At 40.1% G+C, this 24,550-nt stretch overlaps 2 protein-coding genes across 5 annotated transcripts in view; one reads left to right on the top strand and one right to left on the bottom strand.

Moving 5' to 3' along the window:
- The first annotated feature begins 470 nt into the window (after positions 1-470).
- The window catches only part of ip6k1 (inositol hexakisphosphate kinase 1), a 101,310-nt gene continuing 77,230 nt past the window's right edge, over positions 471-24,550 (top strand). For 2 of the 3 annotated variants that reach the window (XM_061940873.2, XM_061940869.2), the window contains exon 1: positions 10,294-10,428. The gene's annotated coding sequence lies outside the window, so the exon portion shown is untranslated. Of the gene's footprint in view, positions 513-3,539; positions 3,585-4,832; positions 4,919-5,013; positions 5,136-10,293; positions 10,429-24,550 lie in introns of those variants that run through there. The other variant, XM_061940867.2, reaches the window with a different exon arrangement.
- Positions 2,821-24,550, bottom strand: part of ccdc66 (coiled-coil domain containing 66) — a 47,127-nt gene continuing 25,397 nt past the window's right edge. The window contains exons 14-26 of one of the 2 annotated variants that reach the window (XM_061940861.2): positions 23,257-23,299; positions 23,096-23,149; positions 17,382-17,436; positions 17,224-17,308; positions 16,992-17,138; positions 12,765-12,816; positions 10,734-10,775; positions 10,479-10,659; positions 10,190-10,397; positions 5,251-5,297; positions 5,002-5,120; positions 4,824-4,912; positions 2,821-3,476 (exon numbers count right to left, since the gene is read on the bottom strand). In XM_061940861.2, coding sequence (XP_061796845.2) covers positions 3,378-3,476; positions 4,824-4,912; positions 5,002-5,120; positions 5,251-5,297; positions 10,190-10,397; positions 10,479-10,659; positions 10,734-10,775; positions 12,765-12,816; positions 16,992-17,138; positions 17,224-17,308; positions 17,382-17,436; positions 23,096-23,149; positions 23,257-23,299 — 1,221 coding nt within the window. In that variant the 3' untranslated portion in view covers positions 2,821-3,377. The remainder of the gene's footprint in view (positions 3,477-4,823; positions 4,913-5,001; positions 5,121-5,250; positions 5,298-10,189; positions 10,398-10,478; positions 10,660-10,733; positions 10,776-12,764; positions 12,817-16,991; positions 17,139-17,223; positions 17,309-17,381; positions 17,437-23,095; positions 23,150-23,256; positions 23,300-24,550) is intronic. The other variant, XM_061940862.2, reaches the window with a different exon arrangement.

The raw sequence follows: 24,550 nt of genomic DNA, 5'->3' as shown, positions 1-24,550 counted from the left end.
TAATTATAATAATGAAAAAAAAATAGATTTTTTTTTTTTTTTTTTTTACTATAATTCGTGCTGGGTCCGGACGGACACGTCGCTGGGTCCGGACATGGACCGCGGTAAGAGCTCAAGGCATATACTATATATTATATAGTATACTATATATTATATAGTATATGCCTTGAGCTCTTATTTTGAAGGCGCTAAGAGCGGAAGTGGTGAGACGTTGTGGTGAAGCGGAGTTTTGAAAAACTGGAGCATCCGTGTTTATTATTTTGTACAGTATAGGCGACATATATAAACCCTCGGTTACAATTGTATAATTTAAATATACAGCCTGCTAAAATGATGGGCCAATTAAAACTTTTATACACTCCGTCGTGTATTGGTTACTCGGGTCACAGGACAATACCGGAATCATTGTAGGGGGAACTTAAGGGCGGGGGACACAGGATATGAGGACATGTGTTGTGTGTTGGACATCAGGAAGCGGAAGAAGAAAGAGCGGGAATAGAAGGCGGACAAAGGTTTTTCTCTTTTGTTCTTACATTTTTACTATATTTCTTTCCCATGTAAGATTAAAATAATGATAATAGAATTAACTGCATAATCTAGTGTATCAAAAATGCTGCCTTTAAAAAAATACAAATGTTCAGTAACACTTTTAACTAGGTTTATTGTTTTAAATTGATCCATAAATTAGTATAATTGTATTTTCTAATTAACTAAATCTTGTTTATATTTTAAATATATTTTATTTCTATTTTGACAACTTCTTCCACCAAGGGCCGCGCACTGAAAAGTCAAGTAAACTCGCAAAGTCAGACATTCGCAACTTTATTAACAAATCCAATAAATGGACGTAAAATGGTGATTAAGACATGTTTGTGTACATAAACAAAGTTCATTATGCGAAGCTATCGGCTAAATTTTAGCATTGTATTTAGCAGATAGCTAAATCTAAGCATTAGATTGTTGCTAAATCTTAGTCCAATGCTAAGATTTAGCAGATAGCTTAGCATTGCGTTGGAGGCACAATGCTAAGCTATCTGCTAAATCTTTCGAATTGCATTGTAGGCGTCAAAGAAAATTTTATTTCCAATGATGAATTCATTATAACATTTTAAATATGCAGCTAAAATGATGGGCCAACTAAAACTTGTGTCCACTCTGTCGTGTATACATAGTTTTCACGCCCGACTGATTTCCCATGATGCTCCGCGCGATCCGCCATTTTAAAAGGCAAGCGCACCGGTACAACATCAGCAAATTCATCGAACCCGTTCACAAACGTATGCATAATGGCCGAGAAACCAGCAAAAAAGAAGTATAAAGAAGGCTTGGACAACCAGACGTTGGAAAGATACAACCAGAAGACACAATGCATAGGCGTTGACCCGTACGAAGTGCCGAAACAAAGTTTCACGTATGACCACAAATGCCTCCCGGCCATAACGTACATAGACATTTTGAACTACCTCGTCAATTACACCAGTGCCTATACAATGGAGGAATTGAGGGCATTCAAGTCTCTGGAGGCGTACAACCAGTTTATTAACGGATGGGTCAGCGACGTTAAAAGCATGACTGCAAACGAGAAAGTGCTTGTAGTGGGCAGGGTATGTATATATAACGTACATTAAAACCATGTGTTTAGCGAGGACACGTCGGACTCCTCTAACTTATGACAAGGTTGATACCTAAATATTTTATCCATTGAGATCTACAACTCATTTCGTGTACAAGCAACCTGGGCTGAGATGGGCGCTATATATCCTGAGGGGGGGGGCTTTCGCTTTCGTGGTCCATCCCATAAAGGGCTTCGAGAATAGCAAATTGACAAAAAAATAAACAATACATCGTTCTAAAATGTTTAATAAACAGATTGAGACGTAATCCTACCTGTTACAAAGTGATCAGAACATATTTTGGAATGTTGAGATGGCTCCTCTTTCCTGTTGATGCTTGCCAACCACAAGCGTCGTCTCTCCTCGCTGATTTTCCTTGTCTGTTCTCCTTCGTTGTGTCTAATTTTAGGAATACTGAAAAATCCTCGCTGCACTGATCCATCCCGTCGATTTGTACATCCATTCACCCAACAGGAAATAACCATTATGCGCCTTTCACCAGTGTTTGCTCGAAGCTATTGTCAATAATCGTGAAGCGTGTCAACTAGGCCAGGTGTGTTTTGTTTGCCTCCCAAGATGGCGGATGACCCGGGATAACCCGGATGTGTGACGTCACGTAAACACCATGTATAGGTTACTCGGGTCACAGGACAATACCGGAACCATTGTAGGGGGAACTTAAGGGCGGGGGACACAGGATATGAGGACATGTGTTGTGTGTTGGACACCGGGAAGCGGAAGAAGTACCATATTTTCCGCACTATAAGGCGCACCTAAAAACCTCCAATTTTCTCAAGTGCGCCTTATAATCCGGTGCGCCTTATATATGGACCAATATTGAGCCACAACAGGTCTCGCAACCACGGGATGCATAACGTAACCCCAGCCTCTACTGTAGCGTCTATACTATGCGCCTTATAATGCGGTGCGCCTTATATATGAACAAAGTTTTAAAATAGGCCATTCGTTGAAGGTGCGCCTTATAATCCGGTGCGCTTTATAGTGCGGAAAATACGGTAAGAGCGGGAATAAAAGGCAGGAAAAGACCATACGCTTTATTGGTGTATTATTAAGCTGAGAGTAGGGATGTCCGATAATGGCTTTTGCCAATATCCGATATTCCGATATTGTCCAACTCTTAATTACCGATATCGATCTATACAGTCGTGGAATCAACACATTATTATGCCTAATTTGGACAACCAGGTATGGTGAAGATAAGGTCCTTTTTAATAAAAAGAATAAAATAAGATAAATAAATTAAAAACATTTTCTTGAATTAAAAAGAAAGTAAAACAATATAAAAACAGTTACATAGAAACTAGTAATTAATGAAAATGAGTAAAATTAATTGTTAAAGATTAGTACTATTAGTGGACCAGCAGCACGCACAATCATGTGTGCTTACGGACTGTATCCCTTGCAGACTGTATTGATATATATTGATATATAATGTAGGAACCAGAAATATTAATAACAGAAAGAAACAACCCTTTTGTGTGAATGAGTGTAAATGGGGGAGGGAGGTTTTTTGGGTTGTTGCAGTAATTGTAAGTGTATCTTGTGTTTTTTTGTTGATTTAATAAAAACAAAAAAAACAAAAAACGATACCGATCATTTCCGATATTACTTTTTAAAGCATTTATCGCCCAATAATATCGGCAAGCCGATATTATCGGACATCTCTAGCTGAGAGTGCACTAAATAATAAGTGACAAGTTGGGCACACACACTCCTTGATGTGTTGTCTTCAGTGGGAGCCAACTAGTGTTCATCTTGTCGCTGTGTCGTCGAGGGCAACAGGTGCTGGTCGTCATGGCGCCTCAAGTCCGTCTCCAACTCCCTCTGCTTCTGGAGCAAACCCTGCAGACACACAATGAGCCACTTAACATTGTCTCTTTTGTGTGTGTGTTCTTGTATTTCTAGCCTTCTTGAGACATGAAGAAGGAAAAGTATCTTCCATATGAGGAGGTGTGAACAAGTGATGACATAAATCATGGTCCCAATAACATTGCATCTAATAGACAATGTCTCATTTGCACCCCTGCTGGTGACATCTATCTAAATGAGGGTGGTCCCAAAAAGGAGGGATTTTTCACATTGACTGTTTGTCGCTCATAAAAGTGCTCCCCCCTCTGGTCAACATATGAAATAAGTGTGTGTAAACATTTGAAGTGCTCCCCCTCTGGTCAACATATGAAATAACAAGTGTGTGTAAGAAATGTAAATGCACCCCCTTTGGCCAAAATGAATTTAAAAAAAAATATGTACCGTATTTTTCGGACTATAAGTTGCAGTTTTTTTCATAGTTTGGCCGGGCTCCAGTGCGACTTATATATGTTTTTTTTCCTTCTTTATTATGCATTTTCGGCAGGTGCGACTTATACTCCGAAAAATACGGTATATAGAGACATACTGTAATAACTTGAAGTAAATAATGAAGATTAAAAAGCAGTTATCAACAAAAAAAATATTTAAAAATGGTTTTTTTAACTAAAAGCAGTCTTTTTCTCACAATGTGTCAACTTTTTTCTTATAAAATTGGGAACAATTTCTCAAATTCTTTCTGCTTCTGTAATATTGCAATATTTTCTCGTAAAATGATTACTTTTTAATGCAAAACGGTGACATTTGTCATATAAAATTCTGACCTATCACAATATTGCCATTTTTTTTGTTCTTGTAAAATAGTGACATTTTTGGAGTAAAATGATGACTTGTCATAATTTTGCCAAGTAAAATTCAGATTATTGTTATAATATTGCCAAAATGTTTAAGTTTTCTTATAAAATTGACTTGTCGAGTAAAATTACGACTCTTTTCATAAAATTGCCAACTTTTTAAGCTTTTCTTGTAGAATTGTGACTGCTGTTGAGTAAAATTCCAACTTTTATCATAATATTGCACAAATGTTCAGCTTTCCTTGTAAAATGTTGACTTGCGTTAAGTAAAATGACGACTTATATTCTAATACTGCCAAAATTCTACGTTTTTCTTGTGAAATTGTGACCCTTTTCTTGTGAAATTCCAACTCATTTTTCACAACAAACTTTTTTTTATATTTGCATAGTATGTATATATTATTAATGTTGTAAATACACTTCTTTATATATCTAGAAAGGGTGGTACTAAAGAGGTAGGAATTTGTCAGAGGTCTCAAGAAGGTAACAATTACAAGAATGTGTGTGTGTGTGTGTGTGTGTGTCACACCTGGCGCAGCTGAGCCAGTCCCCTCAGGATCTCCTGCTGTCGCTGTGTTTTTCGGTGGTCTCCGTGGGAAGCGTCGGACGGAGGAGGACCTGACGGTAAGAGTGGGGGAGGGGAGAAAGAAAAGTATGATGGATCTTCCGTAATAATTAATAACTAACGGTGTTTGTGTGTCACCGACCCGTGTGTGGAGCGTGTGCGTCGGCCGGGTCGGGGTTGATGACTTCGTCGGTGCGGACGTACGGGATGAAGTCAAGGACGGGCGGCTGAGTGTGCGGCGTGGCGGGAGAGGAGCGCCCCCTGGTGGTGGACAAGGTCAGTGCGTTAACAGCGCCACTATGTGGAACCGAACGGTTTATCGACAAAAGTGCGATGCAATATTTGACGGTGGACTTTTTGAACCTTGAGAAAATGAGAAAGAGCTGCTTACTTCTCAGTGCTGGACGCCGCGGAGACGATCCGACTGTTGGACTGCGCCTGCATCCAGTCGAGAAGAGAAGTTAAAGGTGTCTTAATGTGACTTTTTAATGATAATAATATCGATCCTCCAATCAAAATATCGATACTTTTCATACTTTAGTTCACGAGTGTCCAAACCTTTTCCACCAAACTGGAAAACCAAAGTATGTAAAAAAAAATGCTAAAAACAGATATTGTGTCACCTTTGTATCATAGCATATAATTATTAATTATTAGTTGAAACATTTTAGCTTTTTCTCTTTCCAGATTTTTTTGCTCTTTTTTCTTACATTTTGACTATAGTTTTAAGAATAAAATAAAAATAATAATACGGTTGTGTAACTTCATAACCTAGTGTGTCAAAAATGATGCCTGTACAAAAATATTGATGTTCAGTTACACATTTAGCAGTGTTTATTATAGTTGTAGATTCCTAATGAAGCCTTTAGCTTGACGCTCCTCTACTTTCTCCTGCTCCGCTTGCTGCGGCAACAACAAACAAAACTCCAGACGCTCCTCTTCGTTTTGTATGGTTTACTTGTCACTTAATTCAAAAACATAAATCAATAACGATGTGGGAACAAATGAATGGCAAAATGAAGCGAGTTTGTTACAGTAGGTGTTAGAAAAAGCAAGACTAAGAAAAAGTAAGAGTGAGGTCAAAAAACTGTGTGGCTCAATTCCCCTGCACCTGACTGCCATTACCCATAATGCACTCTGTCCAAAAACCAACCAACCACATAGATCCTTCCGCCATATATGCAATCAAACAGTTACGTCATCAAATTTAGACAAATGTAATAATTACAAATAAAGTGTACCTTATAATTATTCTAAGCATGCAAATATATACATTTATTATGCAAATAAAGTAAATAGTCCCATTTTGGCTGAATAAACATAAAGCACCTTCCATAAAAATGTAAATTAACGTAAACAGCATTTAGGCTCCTACAATGGTTGTTGTCATTTTCAATTTAATTTGTAAGTTAGTATTTCATTTTGAAGAGCTGGACCAAGTAGCTGGGGAGTGGGAAGTCTGGGCTTCTCTGCTTCAGATAAGCGTAAGAAGATAGATGGATGGATGGATAGGCAACCAACTATACTTTGTTTATATTTCAAGTATATTTCATTTTAATGTTGAGAGCTTCTAATATTTTAGATCAGGGGTGTCTAAACTTTTCCACCCGGGGCCACATAATGAAAAGTCAAGTATAGGGAGCAATTTAAATGTTGTATTTATTTTTAAATAGTAATAACAGATATCGTATCAGCTGTGTATTATTGATGACTAGGTATATTATTATTCATTTTTAGTTAAACATGTTTTGCTTGTTGACTCTGGTTTTTTCCCCATGTAAGAATAAAATAAAAATAACATACCTGCCAACTACTCCGGTTTTCCCATAATTAGTACGGTTTTCATCAACCTATTCCGGGTTACGGTTGCAGTGATAAAAAATACGGTTTTTCATTAATTAAACTTTTTTTTTTTTTTTAAAGTTTTATTCACGAAATCGCGTAACAAGAATGACAATCGACACTGCTTCCCGTAACTTCCTATCGAGCCATTCCGAATGCCATGTGCGAGGCTATTTATAGCACCCTGCCAAGCACGAGGCACCATGCAGTTGCCATTGTTTCCAAACGAGCGAACGATCATGGAATCAGCCGGAGAAAAATCGCAAACGAGTCTTAAACCGAAAAGAAAACTGCAGTCATTCCGTGAAGAATATTCAAAAGCCTATCCGGGAATAATTATCCGTTCCAAAAAGGGTGAAAACTACGCGAATTGCACCTTGTGCAGACAAGATTTTTCGATCGGACACGGAGGAATTAGCGATGTAAAAGACCACGTTGGGACAGAAAAACACAAGTCTAATGCCGTTGTTGCTAGCGATACAAGTGGAAAACTTTCAACGTTTTTCGGATTTTAGCCACAAAAAGGTAATGACACCAATGTTATCTATTGGAATTGTTTAGTACTGTTGTACTGTTAAAAGTGTTTATACTATTTATGCTTTCAAGTCCAAGTTGAAGAAATCTTGTTAAATGTTGACAGCATAACTACCAAAATACAGAAGTATGTCCTTAATATTTTTGCAGTGCTATTTCTGTTGAAAAGTTAAAATGATTACATTAGAGATGTGATGTGCCACTTTTCAAGTGTCTGGTGGCTTAAATTCATTTTCATTAATTTTTCATATTTTGAATTCTTTTGAAAGGCTTACAAAAAAACTACATTTGAATTGTAATTCCATGCTATTGACAGGACTATTAATTGTAATGAAGTTAGCTTACCATGTTTACAGTATGATAATTGTGATAGAAATGTGAATTTTAGGCACAGAATATTTTTTACAATTGAACAAGGCAGTAGATTATACAAGCTTGGACAGAAAGTTAATTATGACACCAATTTTTTTTTTAATGGAATTGTTTAGTACTGTTTTACCATTTGTTTACTGTAAAAAGTGTTTATACTATTTATACTTTCAATTATAAATTATTATAAACTTATCACTTTCCTCTGGCACTGTTCCCCTAGCATTCAAGAAAGCGGTTATTCATCCTCTGCTCAAAAGACCTAACCTTGATCCTGACCTCATGGTAAACTACCGACCGGTGTCCCACCTTCCCTTTATTTCGAAAATCCTCGAAAAAATTGTCGCACAGCAGCTAAATGAACACTTAGTGTCTAACAATCTCTGTGAACCTTTTCAATCCGGTTTCAGGGCAAATCACTCTACGGAGACAGCCCTCGCAAAAATGACTAATGATCTACTGCTGACGATGGATTCTGATGCGTCATCTATATTGCTGCTTCTTGATCTTAGCGCTGCTTTCGATACCGTCGATCATAATATTTTATTAGAGCGTATCAAAACACGTATTGGTATGTCAGACTTAGCCTTGTCGTGGTTTAACTCTTATCTTACTGACAGGATGCAATGCGTCTCCCATAATAATGTGACCTCTGACTATGTTAAGGTAACGTGCGGAGTTCCTCAGGGTTCGGTTCTTGGCCCTGCACTCTTTAGTATTTACATGCTGCCGCTAGGCGATATCATACGCAAATACGGTGTTAGCTTTCATTGCTATGCTGATGACACCCAACTCTACATGCCCCTAAAGCTGACCAACACGCCGGATTGTAGTCAGCTGGAGGCGTGTCTTAATGAAATTAAACATTGGATGTCCGCTAACTTCTTGCAACTCAACGCCAAGAAAACGGAAATGCTGATTATCGGTCCTGCTAAACACCGACATTTATTTAATAATACCACCTTAACATTTGACAACCAAACAATTACACAAGGCGAATCAGTAAAGAATCTGGGTATTATCTTCGACCCAACTCTCTCCTTTGAATCACACATTAAGAGTGTTACTAAAACGGCCTTCTTTCATCTCCGTAATATCGCTAAAATTCGTTCTATTTTATCCACTAGCGACGCTGAGATCATTATTCATGCGTTCGTTACGTCTCGTCTCGACTACTGTAACGTATTATTTTCGGGGCTCCCTATGTCTAGCATTAAAAAATTACAGTTGGTACAAAATGCGGCTGCTAGACTTTTGACAAGAACAAGAAAGTTTGATCATATTACGCCTATACTGGCTCACCTGCACTGGCTTCCTGTGCACTTAAGATGTGACTTTAAGGTTTTACTACTTACGTATAAAATACTACACGGTCTAGCTCCGTCCTATCTTGTCGATTGTATTGTACCATATGTCCCGGCAAGAAATCTGCGTTCAAAGAACTCCGGCTTATTAGTGATTCCCAGAGCCCAAAAAAAGTCTGCGGGCTATAGAGCGTTTTCTATTCGGGCTCCAGTACTATGGAATGCCCTCCCGGTAACAATTAGAGATGCTACCTCAGTAGAAGCATTTAAGTCCCATCTTAAAACTCATTTGTATACTCTAGCCTTTAAATAGCCCCCCTGTTGGACCAGTTGATCTGCCGTTTCTTTTCTTTTCTCCTCTGCTCCCCTTTTCCTTGAGGGGGGGGGGGGGGGCACAGGTCCGGTGGCCATGGATGAAGTGCTGGCTGTCCAGAGTCGGGACCCGGGGTGGACCGCTCGCCTGTGCATCGGCTGGGAACATCTCTACGCTGCTGACCCGTCTCCGCTTGGGATGGTGTCCTGCTGGCCCCACTATGGACTGGACTCTTACTATTATGTTGGATCCACTATGGACTGGACTCTCACAATATTATGTCAGACCCACTCGACATCCATTGCTTTCGGTCTCCCCTAGAGGGGGGGGGTTACCCACATATGCGGTCCTCTCCAAGGTTTCTCATAGTCATTCACATCGACGTCCCACTGGGGTGAGTTTTTCCTTGCCCGTATGTGGGCTTTGTACCGAGGATGTCGTTGTGGCTTGTGCAGCCCTTTGAGACACTTGTGATTTAGGGCTATATAAATAAAGATTGATTGATTGATTGAATTAACAAATTGAAGTCTTGTGAAAGGTTGACAGGATAACTGGCATTAACTGTCAAAATAATTTAAAACTATTGAAGTTAGCTTACAGAATAAACATGTCAATCAACCCATGTGATTTTTGCTGTAATATTTTTGTTTTCAAAAGTCACTGTGACTGATAGAAAAGTGATGGTTTTAGCAACATTTTAACCTGTCTGAATGCTAATAATCATTTTGCGTCGGGGGGGGGCAAAGCCTGAACCCCCCACCAGGACTTTGTCCTGAACTTACCGGGGCCTGCGACCCCTGGACCCTGGCTACTAGGTTTTTCTGATTTCAAAAGTTGGCAGGTATGAAATAATAATGATTGTGTAACTTCATAACCTAGTGTGTCAAAAGTGCTGCCTGTACAAAAATATTAATGTTCAGTTCCACATTTAGCAGTGTTTATTATGAATAGGATCATACTTGGCTCACCTTGCTGCTTTTAGACTGGGACGCTTTGGAAGAGGGATGGGCCCCCTGGTGGTGAGGGGGAGGAGGTGCAGGAGGCCCATTCCTGGACAGGCAGTTCCTCTCCTGCTGAGTGAGAAGCTCCTCCTGCCTCCGCAGTCGACTCTCCTGGCGGCTCCTTTGCAGCGGGACCGGGTAGCGCTCTGAGGCAGGAACAAAAGGCTGGCTGGGCCTAGATAGAACGTGCAGAGACCTGGTTACAGGTACCTGGCCTCACGGGCTCCCTTTAGCAAGGCGCAGGTGTTTTTGTTACCTGTGCGTGTTCCACTGAGGCCTTCTCTTCTTCTCCTTCTTCCTGTCTGTCTGAGCAAAATCTTCATATGAATCTTTGCCTCCTCCTTCGGGCACACGCATTTTGTCATGGCCGCCGCCTCCTTGCTTCTTGCAGTTTGATGCAGTGTGAACACGGTCTTCTCTGAGAGGAGAAGGTGCTTCTAAACACACACACACACTTGGGTTGGATTGACAGGTTCAATAATACAAGAATAATCAAGTGATCATGTCCTACCTGTCCGTACAACGGTTTCTTTCTTCTCCTCCAATCTGCCATCTTGATACACAACACAACACACACAGACTCAGTGTTCATTTTGTCGACTAAAAAATGTTGTCTTAGTAACCGTCAACTATGTTCATTTTGACAGCAGTTTTTAAATTCAATTTTAGTCAGTCTTTTGACGAAAATGTCTTTTATCCCCCAGGGTAAACTGGGTAACACACGGCACACTGACAAAGCTTAATCTATTGGTACTATAACAATCTACAAGGTTAATACAGTTCGTTTCTCTTTCTTCCCCTCAATTTATATGCTTTCTTTTGTATCTCTAGTTATCATTACATTTATGTATTGTTGATAACAGAGGTAATTATTGTTATTATTAATTATCAATAGTGCTATTCCTATTGGTATTTGTATTGCTCCATTTGTAGTGTAATAATGTTCATTGTCCTTTCTGTGTCATTAATATTTACGTCACTAATGTCGGAGGCAGATATTTACATATATCCGAATTTAAGTGTTACTTCTTTTATTTCATAATCATATTACAAAACAGCTAGTGTTTTTCTTCCAATTGTGGTCTTTTGGTTGTCTGCAAATACTGTGTGCTAATCTTGAATATGGAATGTAAGAAAGAGAGATACTCCTTCTTCTTATCTATTCTTATGTCCAGGTGCGGAGGACAATGGGCATGTGTTTGGGCTGGAGGGACAAGACTGCGAGGGTGGGAGAGAGAGAGACTTTATAGAATAGGAGGTTTCCATTTTTGTAGGGCAGACCATCTTAGCTGCGCGATTGAATGTTCTATGCTGGACTGGTCTCAGTATATTTACAAAGCTTTGCAAATATATTACAAAATACCTATTCTGTCTCTGGTGGTTCTTCTACTCAGCTTTAAGTGTCGTAAAGAGCTTGGGAGCGACCAGCGACTTGAATTCCCTGGGAGGAACAACTGGTCGAAACGCAACACTAACTTTTTTTATTTAGTCTTTAACCAGGTAAAATCCCATTGAGATCAAATATCTCTTTTCCAAGGGAGACCTGGCCAAGAGGGCAGCAGTAAGGTTACATTAAAAACAGTAAACAACACATAAAACATCAACTTTACAACATTAAAACTTGCTCACATAACACATGTGCATACAGGCAAGGTAGACTGCAATCCTTTCACAGAAGCTTTGAACTCATTTCATGTAACAAGGGTTTGAAGTTGAAGATTCCATTCTAGGTTATTCCAAGCATTCAGTGCTGAAAACCTAAATGCTTTCTTGCCCAGTTCAGTTCTTACTAACTACTTATTTGCTATCATATTTGTACATATCCTATTTGCTGATGCTGTTCTGTCCAGCTCTTCCTTGGGGGAATCCCAAGGCCTTCCCAGGCCAGCCGGGGAAACATAGTCTCTCCACCGTGTCCTGGGTCTTCCCCGTGGTCTCCTACCACATATTTTAGCATTTCCCTTTATAAATAAAATCCTGGACCTGCTTCCACCCAGGTATTTAGGACTTCCAGGACCTGAGCGACAGGGGCTCGGTCCGACACGCTTGTCCCAGACACAGTTTTTTTTAACAAGCCCCGGTTCCCGTGACACACCCAGGTTGTTGTTATCTGTCCTCTGTCCCTGTGGTAAACACCACTTGCCATCGGAGTGGCCCCCACCGGCCGGTGTAATGCCATTTTCCTCTGGAACTGCAAGTCTGCCTCGATTGCCGCCAGGCAAGTCCCACCTGAAGCGAGATCAAGTTGGACGTACCCTAAGCACCTCCCCGGGGAGGCGTTCTGACCAGATGCCCAAACCACTTCATCTGACTTGTTTGTAATATTTTAGTCATCTAAATTGATTTAGTTTTAGTCAACTCAATTCCTCAATAATATAAAGTATCTTTGAAGTTGTCTTGAAACCACTTTTAAAAAGGTTATTGTGGAGCATCTCAAAAACTAAATTCTCAGCAAGACCTGTTTTAGTCAGGGGAAAATAGGTCCTTGACGATAACTAAGACAAACATTTTTAGTCAACAAAGTCAGTTCCATGTTCCTCACCACTGAGCTCTGATGACTCATTCGCTCCTTCCTCGTGCCTCTTTGGCTGCTCCTGACACACAAAAACACACAATCACAGTTGTGTTTATTCTGTCGTTGTTGACGACTCGTGTTGATTGTTCTGTGTTGGTCGCCACCGTGCAGTTGTGGTGTTCATGTTGATTGTGCAGCGTGTGTTGGTTATCTTCTATTGAATCCAAAAGGGTGTGCCACAAGCTGGTATTCAGTCCCCTACTTTTTCTTCTTTAAATCAATCATTTCCGTCTGATCTGGGATTATTGTTTATTGCAGGGGTTCTAAATCTTTTTGACCTCGGGGCCCAACATTTCCACTACATACAAATATTAACACTGATTTAGCAATTTTACTCTTGATTTGAACTGTATTCAATAATTACATTTATTTACCAGGTTAACAACCACCAAATGATATGATGCCATGTTTTAAACACAAACACACACACACACTTTAGGCTTAGGTCAGGCTGCTTATAACATTAAGTAATCAAATATACTGCATAAGAAGGGACTAATAGAATAAAATGAAAAAAATACATGTACATTAGGGGTGTAACGGTACGTGTATTTGTATTGAACCGTTTCGGTACGGGGGTTTCGGTTCGGAGGTGTACCGAACGAGTTTCCACACGGATATATTAAGTAGCCGCCTCCGCTTCCTTCTGCCTCTGTCTCTGTCAGGACTCTACACAGCACCCAGCATTGTGCCACCCACACAACCATCTGATTGGTTACAAACAGAGCGGTAACAGCCAATCAGCAGTGCGTATTCAGAGCGCATGGAGTCAGTGCTTAGCGTTTAGCAGGTAAGCATCAGGCAGCTGACTCTCCCCAAATGATAATAAAAAACCTCCCAGTCAACTACTAGTAACATCACTATGAGCCCGTTAACCTTCTAGAAATATAAAAGGCAATTCAGCTCGCTCGCAGTCCTGGCTTGAGTTGAAGGCTAATTCGCTTTTAGCGTAACGTTAGCTCATTTTGCGGTGTGTGTGTTACGGACAGCAAAGCCCTGTCTGTCTGTTATTTCATTTTACCTTTTTCTGTGTTGATTGAGCTGTGTTGAAGCAGCAAAAAAAGGACATTATCAGAGTTTCTGTCTCTGATAGTTGATATAATAATGTAACTGCATCATTAAGCCTACATGAACTCCATAGTGTTCAGGGATGAATAGTCTCTCCTATTGCGATTGTACAATTTTTTCAGCTATAGTTACATTAATCATTAGTAATACAGCAGCCTAGTTTGGAATGGCAGGGTCCCTGCTATCACATGTTAATAAAAATATAACATTTACATAATAAAAATCAACTACAGGCTTCCCAAATGCTGTAATAAATTAAGCATGATGAGTTGACTTGAAACTGTTTAATGTTGCACTTTTTATATGTAGAAGAAAAGTTTTGTCATTTTATTTAATCTGAGCAACAACTTGAGGCAGTTTAATGTTGATTAACGTGGGCAGAATTATTATAGTGTTCCCAATGTTAAAAGGATAAAGCCATTGTTTACAAATTTGGTAAATAAATAACCAAAAAATTGATATTTTGTTGTTTTCTTACTATACCGAAAATGAACCGAACCGAGACCTCTAAACCGAGGTACGTACCGAACTGAAATTTTTGTGTACCGTTACACCCCTAATGTACATACAACTATGAAGTGCTAAAATAAACAAACTAAATTAACAATAAATATGTTTATGTAAACTGTCAATATAATTAAAGTTCAATTAAAAATACAGCTTCACTACTTTAGTCATAATTTGTGCGCTTAAAAAACATCTTTATGACTTTAACTCCAGATTTCTTCTGTTTGTTTGAGATTGCCATTACTGCCACAAGTGGTGGAAAAGTGTATTACAACTGAGGACCGCTGCGGCCCATATGGACCACAGCTGAAAAAAAAATTGTTTTTTTTGGCCCTATGGTTTAGAAACACTGGTTTATTGTATGCGGACGTCTTCTACTCTGATCTAAATCCAAACACAATTCATTTCTGAACTGTCACTCGATCTTGAAATAGACCCGGTTGAGGGGAGAACCACTTAACGATCAATGTAAAGCCGTGTCCTTTCACTCACCCAGGAAGTGAAGTGAATTATATTTGTACAGCGCTTTTCTTTAGAGACTCACAGCGCTTTACATAGTGCAACCCATTATCTACCGCTACATTTAAACCAGTGTGGGTGGCACTGGGAGCAGGTGGGTGAGGTGTCCTGCCAAAGGACACGACTTTGGGCACAACCGCTCACAAAGCTTTCATGTAGCGTAACTTTCGGACTATAAGCCGCTCATTTTTTCCTACACTTTGAACCCTGCGGGTTATAAAACGGAGCGGCTAATTTATGGATTTTTTTTTGCTGACTGCAATAATAAAAAATGTTTTAAAAAAAAAAAAAGAGCACAAACACTGTCAGGGTGTTTTATTGTTTGTGCTTTGGCGCCAACTTTTGGACAAATTTGCTCACTGCAGGTGCTACAGTGTCCTTCCATTTATGAATAATGCTTTTTTTTAATTTTTTAACCGCAGTGCCATTTAGTCCTCAAGTCGTCCATAGCATTTCTACTTGTATGGATTCTTCATACATCACTCCAAGCAAAGGAAAGTTGCCGGAAAAGAGCGAGACACGGAGATTGAGCCCGTTGTGCGAGAACGTTGCATTTTGTGAAATAAAGAAAGACAAACTAGGAATCTGTCCGAGCTGCCGTTACTCGGGATGTTACAATATTGACGGTACAGGAAAGGGGCGGTCCGTGTCGTGCGGGTAATTACTTGGTGGGCAGCCGTGACTCTTGCGTTGTTTTAAAGATAAACTGTCATGTATCTACCTCTATTCTCGTCTCGTTAAGTAACGTAACAAGCCTGGGACTCTTCTCACGGACAACCCTGGCTCTCGTGTTGTTTTAAAGACAAAAAACGTCAACTGATTTCTAGTTCGGCGTGATAACCGGTTGATGTGTTTACACTCGATTAACCTAAGGGTTCACAGCTGAATCTTATCAATTTAGGGGGCTGTAACCGAACTGGCCACTCCTCGAACCTGATATCTGTTTGCATCAGTTTATAATTAACAACCCTAGTGTGTACATATTGTATCTGCTGATGTAAAAAAAATTGTCCAATACTAGGGCTGTAACGGTACACAAAAATTTCGGTTCGGTACGTACCTGGGTTTAGAGGTCACGGTTCGGTTCATTTTCAGTACAGTAAGAAAACAACAAAATATAAATTTTTGGGTTATTTATTTACCAAATTTGCAAAATCTTCCACCAAAAATGTTTTTCTTAGTGGAATATTTGATGTGAAGTAATGGGAACCTTGGATAGGTCAATAATTCATAATAACATTGATTTTGATTCAATATTATGTTTTGAGCAATGACAGTTGGAAAAGAAAAAAACCAGCTTTGTTTTATTAGTCAACATTGCAACTTTTTCTAAATGACATTTAACCTTTAAGCTTTTTTATTTCACTTTTGTTATGTTTTTGTTTATTTTAATAGTGTTTTTAGAATGTGCCGTGGGCCTTTAAAACATTAGCTGTGGGCCGCAAATGGCCTCCGGGGCACACTTTTGACACCCCTGCTATAGATAATAAAACATTAAACGTGATAAATCTATGGATAAAAAGCAGAGCCTGGCGACGCATGCGCGTTTATCATAACACTCTCTCTCTCTCTGTCTCTGCCCCTCCCTCGCCAATGCTGCTGCACGCACAATTTGTTTTGTTTTTAACCCCTTCTTAACCCTGAACGCACATTGAAAATACACGCAACTCTAACTCAAAATGCCGGACATTTGAGGCATTTAAGAAACTCCGCCCTGACAGCTCCGCAAAAGAGGACATGTCCGGTGAAAAGAGGACGTATGGTCAGTCTATCCTAGCCCGTTAGCTGCTAGCATGCCGTGTGTTGTGCCTCGGTGTGCATTGTTTACACAACGTGCGTTACGCTACTTAATATGTCCGTTAGGTACACCTCCGAACCGAACCGGAACCCCCGTACCGAAACGGTTCAATACAAATACACGTACCGTTACACCCCTATCCAATACCAATAAAAGAAGGCCGATATCGATATATGTCAAAATGCCAAATATGGGCGTCGATCCCTACAAATGACTGTTGCTTTGAATCTTTCCGGTTTAATAAACAAAATGACAATGCAGTGGTAGTGACTCGTTGATGCAGGCGTGTGTTGCTAGTTGACCTGGTTTGTGTCCTCCTGATACTTTGTGTGCAGCATGTTCCACTCCGTCATCACTCGCTTCTCATCCTCCTGCTCCTCAGCCTTCCTCCTGGCCTCCTCTAGCGCTCTCTGCTGGCGACGCTCCTCCAGCTGAGCCTCTATTGCTTTCTGCAAGAGGAAAAGGAGGAGAGGGCGGAGCTTAGCTCATTGAACTTGCAATGAAATGAACAAGACGGTATAATCCGCCTCTTACTTGCTGCTCCATCTGTTTGAGCCTCTTCTTCTCCCTCTCCTCTATCTGGACTGGGTCCAGCAGGGCCGTCATGCTCCTCAGATAGCTAACGTTAAAAGATGTCTATTACTTATATTAGACTGTAGTTATTAATCTACATGGTTGTGGTTGTACACTACCTGCTTTTGGTTGGGATTCTGCTACTGGGGTCCACACCGCCTTGGTCTACATTGTCTGCACACAAAGACAAGCGTTAGTTTAATTCAGGGGTGCCCAAACTTTTGGACTTGGGGGCCGCATTGGGCTAAAAAAAATTTGGTCGAGGACCGAAAGGCGACTGCATTTAACTAATATATATATATATATATATATATATTTATTTATTTTAATACAATGTATATAATATATTATAATATAATTATAATTGGATATTAAGAGTATGTGTAAGTTCGACTCCTACTTTGTTTACTTCCGTTGATGACCTCCTTAAAGTTTTGTGATCAATCAGAAATATCAAGCATTTGTAGTGTTTGGCATTTTTCCCCATCATGCTTTGTAATGGATTTATCCATCCATCCATTTTCTACCGCTTGTCCCTTTTGGAGTCGCGGGGGGTGCTGGAGCCTATCTCAGCTGCATTCGGGCGGAAGGCGGGGTACACCCCGGACAAGTCGCCACCTCATCACAGGGCCAACACAGATAGACAGACAACATTCACACACTAGGGACCATTTAGTGTTGCCAATCAACCTATCCCCAGGTGCATGTCTTTGAAGGTGGGAGGGGCCTATCCCCAGGTGCATGTCTTTGGAGGTGGGAGGAAGCCGGAGTACCCGGAGGGAACCCACACAGTCACGGGGAGAACATGCAAACTCCTAATGGATTTAAATGGGTGTAATTTAGAATTCCTTTATGGTAAATGGATGTTTTTCTTTTATAAGATCCACAATATTCGGTGACCATGTCTGTTGTAGTTTTGTGTTGGTTTTATTTTTTTTTTGCACCATGACTAGGGAAGGTTGTTTGCATTGGGTCATATAGGTGAAGGATGCTCTTAGGTTCATTCAAGACATAAATAAAGGTAATTGACCTGAAAAACTCATGTTGTCCACTGGATAGCGACAGAAAAATGAATGCAATCTCCCTGTAAGTAAGATTCCTTATTACTTAGAGACGGCGTGGCGCAGTGGAAGAATGGCCGTGCGCGACCCGAGGGTCCCTGGTTCAATCCCCACCTAGTACCAACCTCGTCATGTCCGTTGTGTCCTGAGCAAGACACTTCACCCTTGCTCCTGATGGGTGCTGGTTAGCGCCTTGCATGGCAGCTCCCTCCATCAGTGTGTGTGTGAATGGGTAAATGTGGAAGTAGTGTCAAAGCGCTTTGAGTACCTTGAAGGTAGAAAAGCGCTATACAAGTACAACCCATTTATCATTTTATTTATTTACTTTCGTGATGTCTCGCAGGCCGCACTTGGACCGCAGGCCGTAGTTTGGAGAGCCCTGGTTTAATTGATAGAATAATTATAACTGGATAAGCTCTTGGAGAGAGCAGACCTCTGGCTGTCTCTATCTCTCAATAGTAAATCCTTGTAAAGGAAGTATCGGTATAAAACCCAAACTTCTCTTAAAAAAACCCAAAAAACTGTGTAAATTCTCAATCTCCCCTGGTTGTTTGACCAGAATAATAGTAGACGTCCTTGACACTCAAGCTGTTTTTTATATTTATGTTCATGCAAAGAAAAATCCTGTGTAACAGTTTTTTTTCAGATGAACATGTCATTGAGAGTGCGAATAATTATTCAGAAAGCGCAACCTATAAACTTAAAATAACGCAACCGAATTTGTGGCAATTTTCGTCCAAACAGTGAAAAGTCCTATGTTTCTTGAACACACCGTAGACTGTAAAATGTTAACTGCAGATTACGGACAGTGGAGCTATGCATCGCCAGCGCCAGATTTACACAATGGCAATAGCCTGTATTCAGTCATGTGACTTTTGAACGGAAGGTGTGGTCAAACCAATATGGCTACTGTGCAGCAAACAGCGAGCAAACGATGGGAGTACGCAAGGAGCTGAGATTTTACCGCTAAAAGCAGATATGAGGGGAAAAAAGGAAAGTAGTATCAGGACTCTCCCGGATGAATCATGCATCGTTTTCTAAGGTAGCATTTTATAATTTAACTTTGTGTCTTGCGAGAACCGTCGTCGTAAACAAACAGCAAATAGCACTCTATAGCCTAGATTCACTGTTTTTCATCTTCCCCATTATGTTAACCACTCATTAAGATAAACGGAGACACCATTGAAGACCTGGCCGGTTGTTAAAGAAGATGGAGAAGTGATCACAGCTCACTGTACATTTTGGTCATGTTGCCTTGTTGTTGTTGCACACGTCGTTTCGAGTATGCATGGTTTTCCTCGTCTTTTTCAAAATATAACTATAGAGCGCAAAGTTGTGTACCGTATTTTTCGGAGTATAAGTCGCACCGGCCGAAAATGCATAATAAAGAAGGAAAAAAACATATAAGTCGCACTGGAGTATAAGTCGCATTTTTGGGGGAAATGTATTTGCTAAAAGCCAACACCAAGAATAGACATTTGAAAGGCAATTTAAAATAAATAAAGAATAGTGAACAACAGGCTGAATAAGTGTACGTTATATGAGGCATAAATAACCAACTGGTATGTTAACGTAACATATTATGGTAAGAGTCATTCAAATAACTATAACATATAGAACATGCTATACGTTTACCAAACAATCTGTCACTCCTAATCGCTAAATCCCATGAAATCTTATACGTCTAGTCTCTTACGTGAATGAGATAAATAATATTATTTGATATTTTACGCTAAAAGGGTGGAGTGCCATCTCCGGGTTGGGGAGGAGATCTTGCCCCAAGTGGAGGAGTTCAAGTACCTCGGAGTCTTGTTCACGAGTGGGGGAAGAGTGGATCGTGAGATCGACAGGCGGATCGGTGCGGCGTCTTCAGTAATGCGGACGCTGTATCGATCCGTTGTGGTGAAGAAGGAGCTGAGCCGGAAGGCAAAGCTCTCGATTTACCGGTCGATCTACGTTCCCATCCTCACCTATGGTCATGAGCTTTGGGTCATGACCGAAAGGACAAGATCACGGGTACAAGCGGCCGAAATGAGTTTCCTCCGCCGAGTGGCGAGGCTCTCCCTTAGAGATAGGGTGAGAAGCTCTGTCATCCGGGGGGAACTCAAAGTAAAGCCGCTGCTCCTCCACATCGAGAGGAGCCAGATGAGGTGGTTTGGGCATCTGGTCAGGATGCCACCCGAACGCCTCCCTAGGAAGGTGTTTCGGGCACGTCCGACCGGTAGGAGGCTGCGGGGAAGACCCAGGACACGCTGGGAAGACTATCTCTCCCGGCTGGCCTGGGAACGCCTCGGGATCCCCCGGAAGGAGCTGGACGAAGTGGCTGGGGAGAGGGAAGTCTGGGCTTCCCTGCTTAAGCTGCTGCCTCCGCGACCCGACCTCGGATAAGCGGAAGAAGATGGATGGATGGATTTTACGCTAATGTGTTAATCATTTCACACATAAAACGCTCCTGAGTATAAGTTGCACCCTCGGCCAAACTATGAAAAAAACTGCAACTTATAGTCCGAAAAATACGATATGTGCCGAAAGCTTCATTCATGCTCACATTTTCTTTCTTTTAATTTAGACCCGCCGAGTTGGTTTACGAAAAACTCATAGCAAAAATAAACAAGATAAATAATACTTAAATGGGAATTACTAAACGTTAAAAGTATATCAAACAAACTTTTAACAAAGTGACGGCTGCTAACTCGTGCCTTCTTCGACTTTGCTCCCTGGAGTTCGAGACACTTTTCCCGTCTTTGTTTCGTGAAATCTTGACGGCTTCCACCATTTTTAATTACCTCTCGAGAAACTCTGAAGAAACTTTTATCCTTTTCGCGATTTGAACGATTCCAACAGCCTAAGACAACGCAAGCGTAGGGCATTTTTCTTACAGGAAAGGCAAAATGTCGCCCGGAACGCTTTGACAACAGACACTCGCTTGACCACCACTTCCGAGTCTTGCATATTTAATGAGCCGGACGTGACGTCAAGTGAATACAACATATACATTAGAAGCAATTAAGGTGAAATGCACATGCAAAGCGGTAGTTATGGTGATAATAACACTAATATGTCAAAACACATGAAAACAATTTTTTTTAAACAGCGAGCTCATCAATGCACTTTACTTTAGTAATTGACTTGGCAGTAAAAGAGACAATTAGGACAAACAAATGTGAATGATAACATGCATCCAAACTTCAAGTGCAATACAATGTTTCACCTTCTTGGGGCGCTGGACTTATTCCAAAGAACAAAAGTCCATAGGAGAATAAGCACAAGGCCAGATTTGACAAGGACCGCCCATGTTTAAGGGTGCTCAGCCCGGAGTGCACATCTTGGATGAAGGGGCGCAGTGACAGACTCAAGTCAAAGGGCAAAATGCGCAGCTTTTTTCACTTAAGCAGATGGGAGGCTCGAGCCCTAACTAACTGTCTGACAAAAAAGCAAACAAACCCCAACGATTGCATAACCTCCTATATAATATAATATAATATAATATAACATATAGGGGTGTAACGGTACGTGTATTTGTATTGAACCGTTTCGGTACGGGGGTTCCGGTTCGGTACGGAGGTGTACCAAACGAGTTTCCACACGGACATATTAAGTAGCGTAACGCACGTTGTGTAAACAATGCACACCGAGGCACAACACACGGCATGCTAGCAGCTAACGGGCTAGGATAGACTGACCATACGTCCTCTTTTCACCGGACATGTCCTCTTTTGCGGAGCTGTCAGGGCGGAGTTTCTTAAATGCCTCAAATGTACGGCATTTTGAGTTAGAGTTGCGTGTATTTTCAATGTACGTTCAGGGTTAAGAAGGGGTTAAAAACAAAACAAATTGTGCGCGCAACAGCATTGGTGAGGGAGGGACAGAGAGAGTTATGATAAACGCGCATGCGTCGCCAGGCTCTGCTTTTTATCCATAGATTTATCACATTTAATTTTTTATTATCTATAGCAGCGGTGTCAAAAGTGTGCCCCGGAGGCCATTTGCGGCCCACAGCTAATGTTTTAAAGGCCCACGGCACATTCTAAAAATACTATTAAAATAAACAAAAACATAACAAAAGTGAAATAAAAAAGCTTAAAGGTTAAATGTAATTTAGAAAAAGTTGCGATGTTAACTAGGGCTGCAAATAACAACTAATTTGATAATCGATTAATCTGTCGATTATTACTCGGATAAAAGAGACTAACTACATTGCATTCCAGTATTTTATTGGAAGAAAACAGCATACTGGCACCATACTTATTTTGATTATTGTTTCTCAGCTGTTAGTAAATGTTGCAGTTTATAAATAAAGGTTTATTTAAAAAAAAGGAAAGAAAAGAAAAAAGTAGCCTCTGCGCATGCGCATAGCATAGATCCAACGAATCGATGACTAAATTAATCGCCAACTATTTTTTATAATCGATTTTAATCGATTAGTTGTTGCAGCCCTAATATTGACTAATAAAACAAAGCTGTTTTTTTTCTTTCAAACTGTCATTGCTCAAAACATAATATTGAATCAAAATCAATGTTATTATGAATTATTGACCTATCCAAGGCTCCCATTACTTCACATCAAATATTCCACTAAGAAAAATATTTTTGGTGGAAGATTTTGCAAATTTGGTAAATAAATAACCCAAAAATGTATATTTTGTTGTTTTCTTACTGTATCGAAAATGAACCGAACCGTGACCTCTAAACCGAGGTATGTACCGAACCAAAATTTTTGTGTACCGTTACACCCCTAATAATATAATATAATAAAGTGATAATTGTCCTACTTGTCTGTGCGACTGTGTCTTTCTTCTCCTCCAATCTGTCATCTTGGGGAAAAACTATACAACACACACACGGTGGATGTTACAGTCCGCAAACAGCTTTATGTAATGATTGACAGCTGCCAGTCTTTGTGCCGTGACATCACTGGCGCTCCTCTACTCACCACTGAGCTTCACTCCATCACCACCAAGCTTCTTTTGCAGCTCCTGACAAAAACATACACACACAATCACTATGTACAGTTGTGTTTATTCTGGAGTGTGTGTGGTGTTGATTGTTCAGTGTGTTTTGGAAATTTTCTAATAAAGTAATCAAACAAAATGTTTTTCTTAGATTTAGTTAAGAAGCTCGAGCATTTCAAAAAGGCACAGGTGTGAAAGGAAAGCGCGCAGAGCGAGATATATGCCATTCTTTATACACTGAAAACAGTCCGGGAAGGGGGGAGTAGGCTCAGTTTGGAGGGGGTAGAGCGAGTTTCAGTTAGAAGAAAGAAGACCTTGGTGGAACGCACCTGGCTGATTAATGATGTAATGAAGGAGTCGATAGTTTCAAAAGAGTAGAAAGGAAGATGAAGAAAGCCTTCACAGCGACCTGGTCAGAATGTGCTTTTACTAACAGAATGTGTTTTTCTCAGCAACATAGACTTTTGGAATGAGACTGAGCGAATAAAAAAAAGGAAAGTTGATACACATGAATAAACCACAGCAAGAACAGTATAATTGTAAAACATACAACTGTCTATAAATGTTATACAATGGCATATAAATGTTTTCCAACACTAATGTGTTAACTGCTAGTTAGGGGTGTAACGGTACACAAAAATCTTGGTTTGGTACGTACCTCGGTTTAGAGGTCACGGTTCGGTTCATTTTCAGTACAGTAAGAAAACAACAAAATATAAATTTTTGGGTTATTTACCAAATTTGCAAAATCTTCCACCAAAAATATTTTTCTTAGTGGAATATTTGATGTGAAGTAATGGGAACCTTGGATAGGTCAATAATTCATAATAACATTGATTTTGATTCAATATTATGTTTTGAGCAATGACAGTTTGAAAGAAAATTTCTAAATGACATTTAACCTTTAAGCTTCTTTATTTCACTTTTGTTATGTTTTTGTTTATTTTAATAGTATTTTTAGAATGTGCCGTGGGCCTTTAAAACAATGTTTTTCAACCTTTTTTGAGCCAAGGCACATTTTTTGCGTTGAAAAAATCTGGAGGCACGCCTCCAGCAGAAATCATTTAAAAAATGAAACTTAGTTGACAGTAAAAAGTCGTTGTTGCAATTGTTGGATATGACTTTGAACCATAACCAAGCATGCATCAATATAGCTCTTGTCTCAAAGTAGGTGTACTGTCACCACCTGTCACATCACACCCTGACTTATTTTGAGTTTATTGCTGTTTTCTTGTGTGTAGTGTTTTAGTTCTTGTCTTGCGCTCCTATTTTGGT

This window comes from Nerophis lumbriciformis, linkage group LG03 (assembly GCF_033978685.3).
Source record: "Nerophis lumbriciformis linkage group LG03, RoL_Nlum_v2.1, whole genome shotgun sequence".
Taxonomy (NCBI): domain Eukaryota; kingdom Metazoa; phylum Chordata; class Actinopteri; order Syngnathiformes; family Syngnathidae; genus Nerophis; species Nerophis lumbriciformis.
Note: the sequence above shows the minus strand (reverse complement) of the source record. Positions and strands in the feature narration are given on the sequence as shown.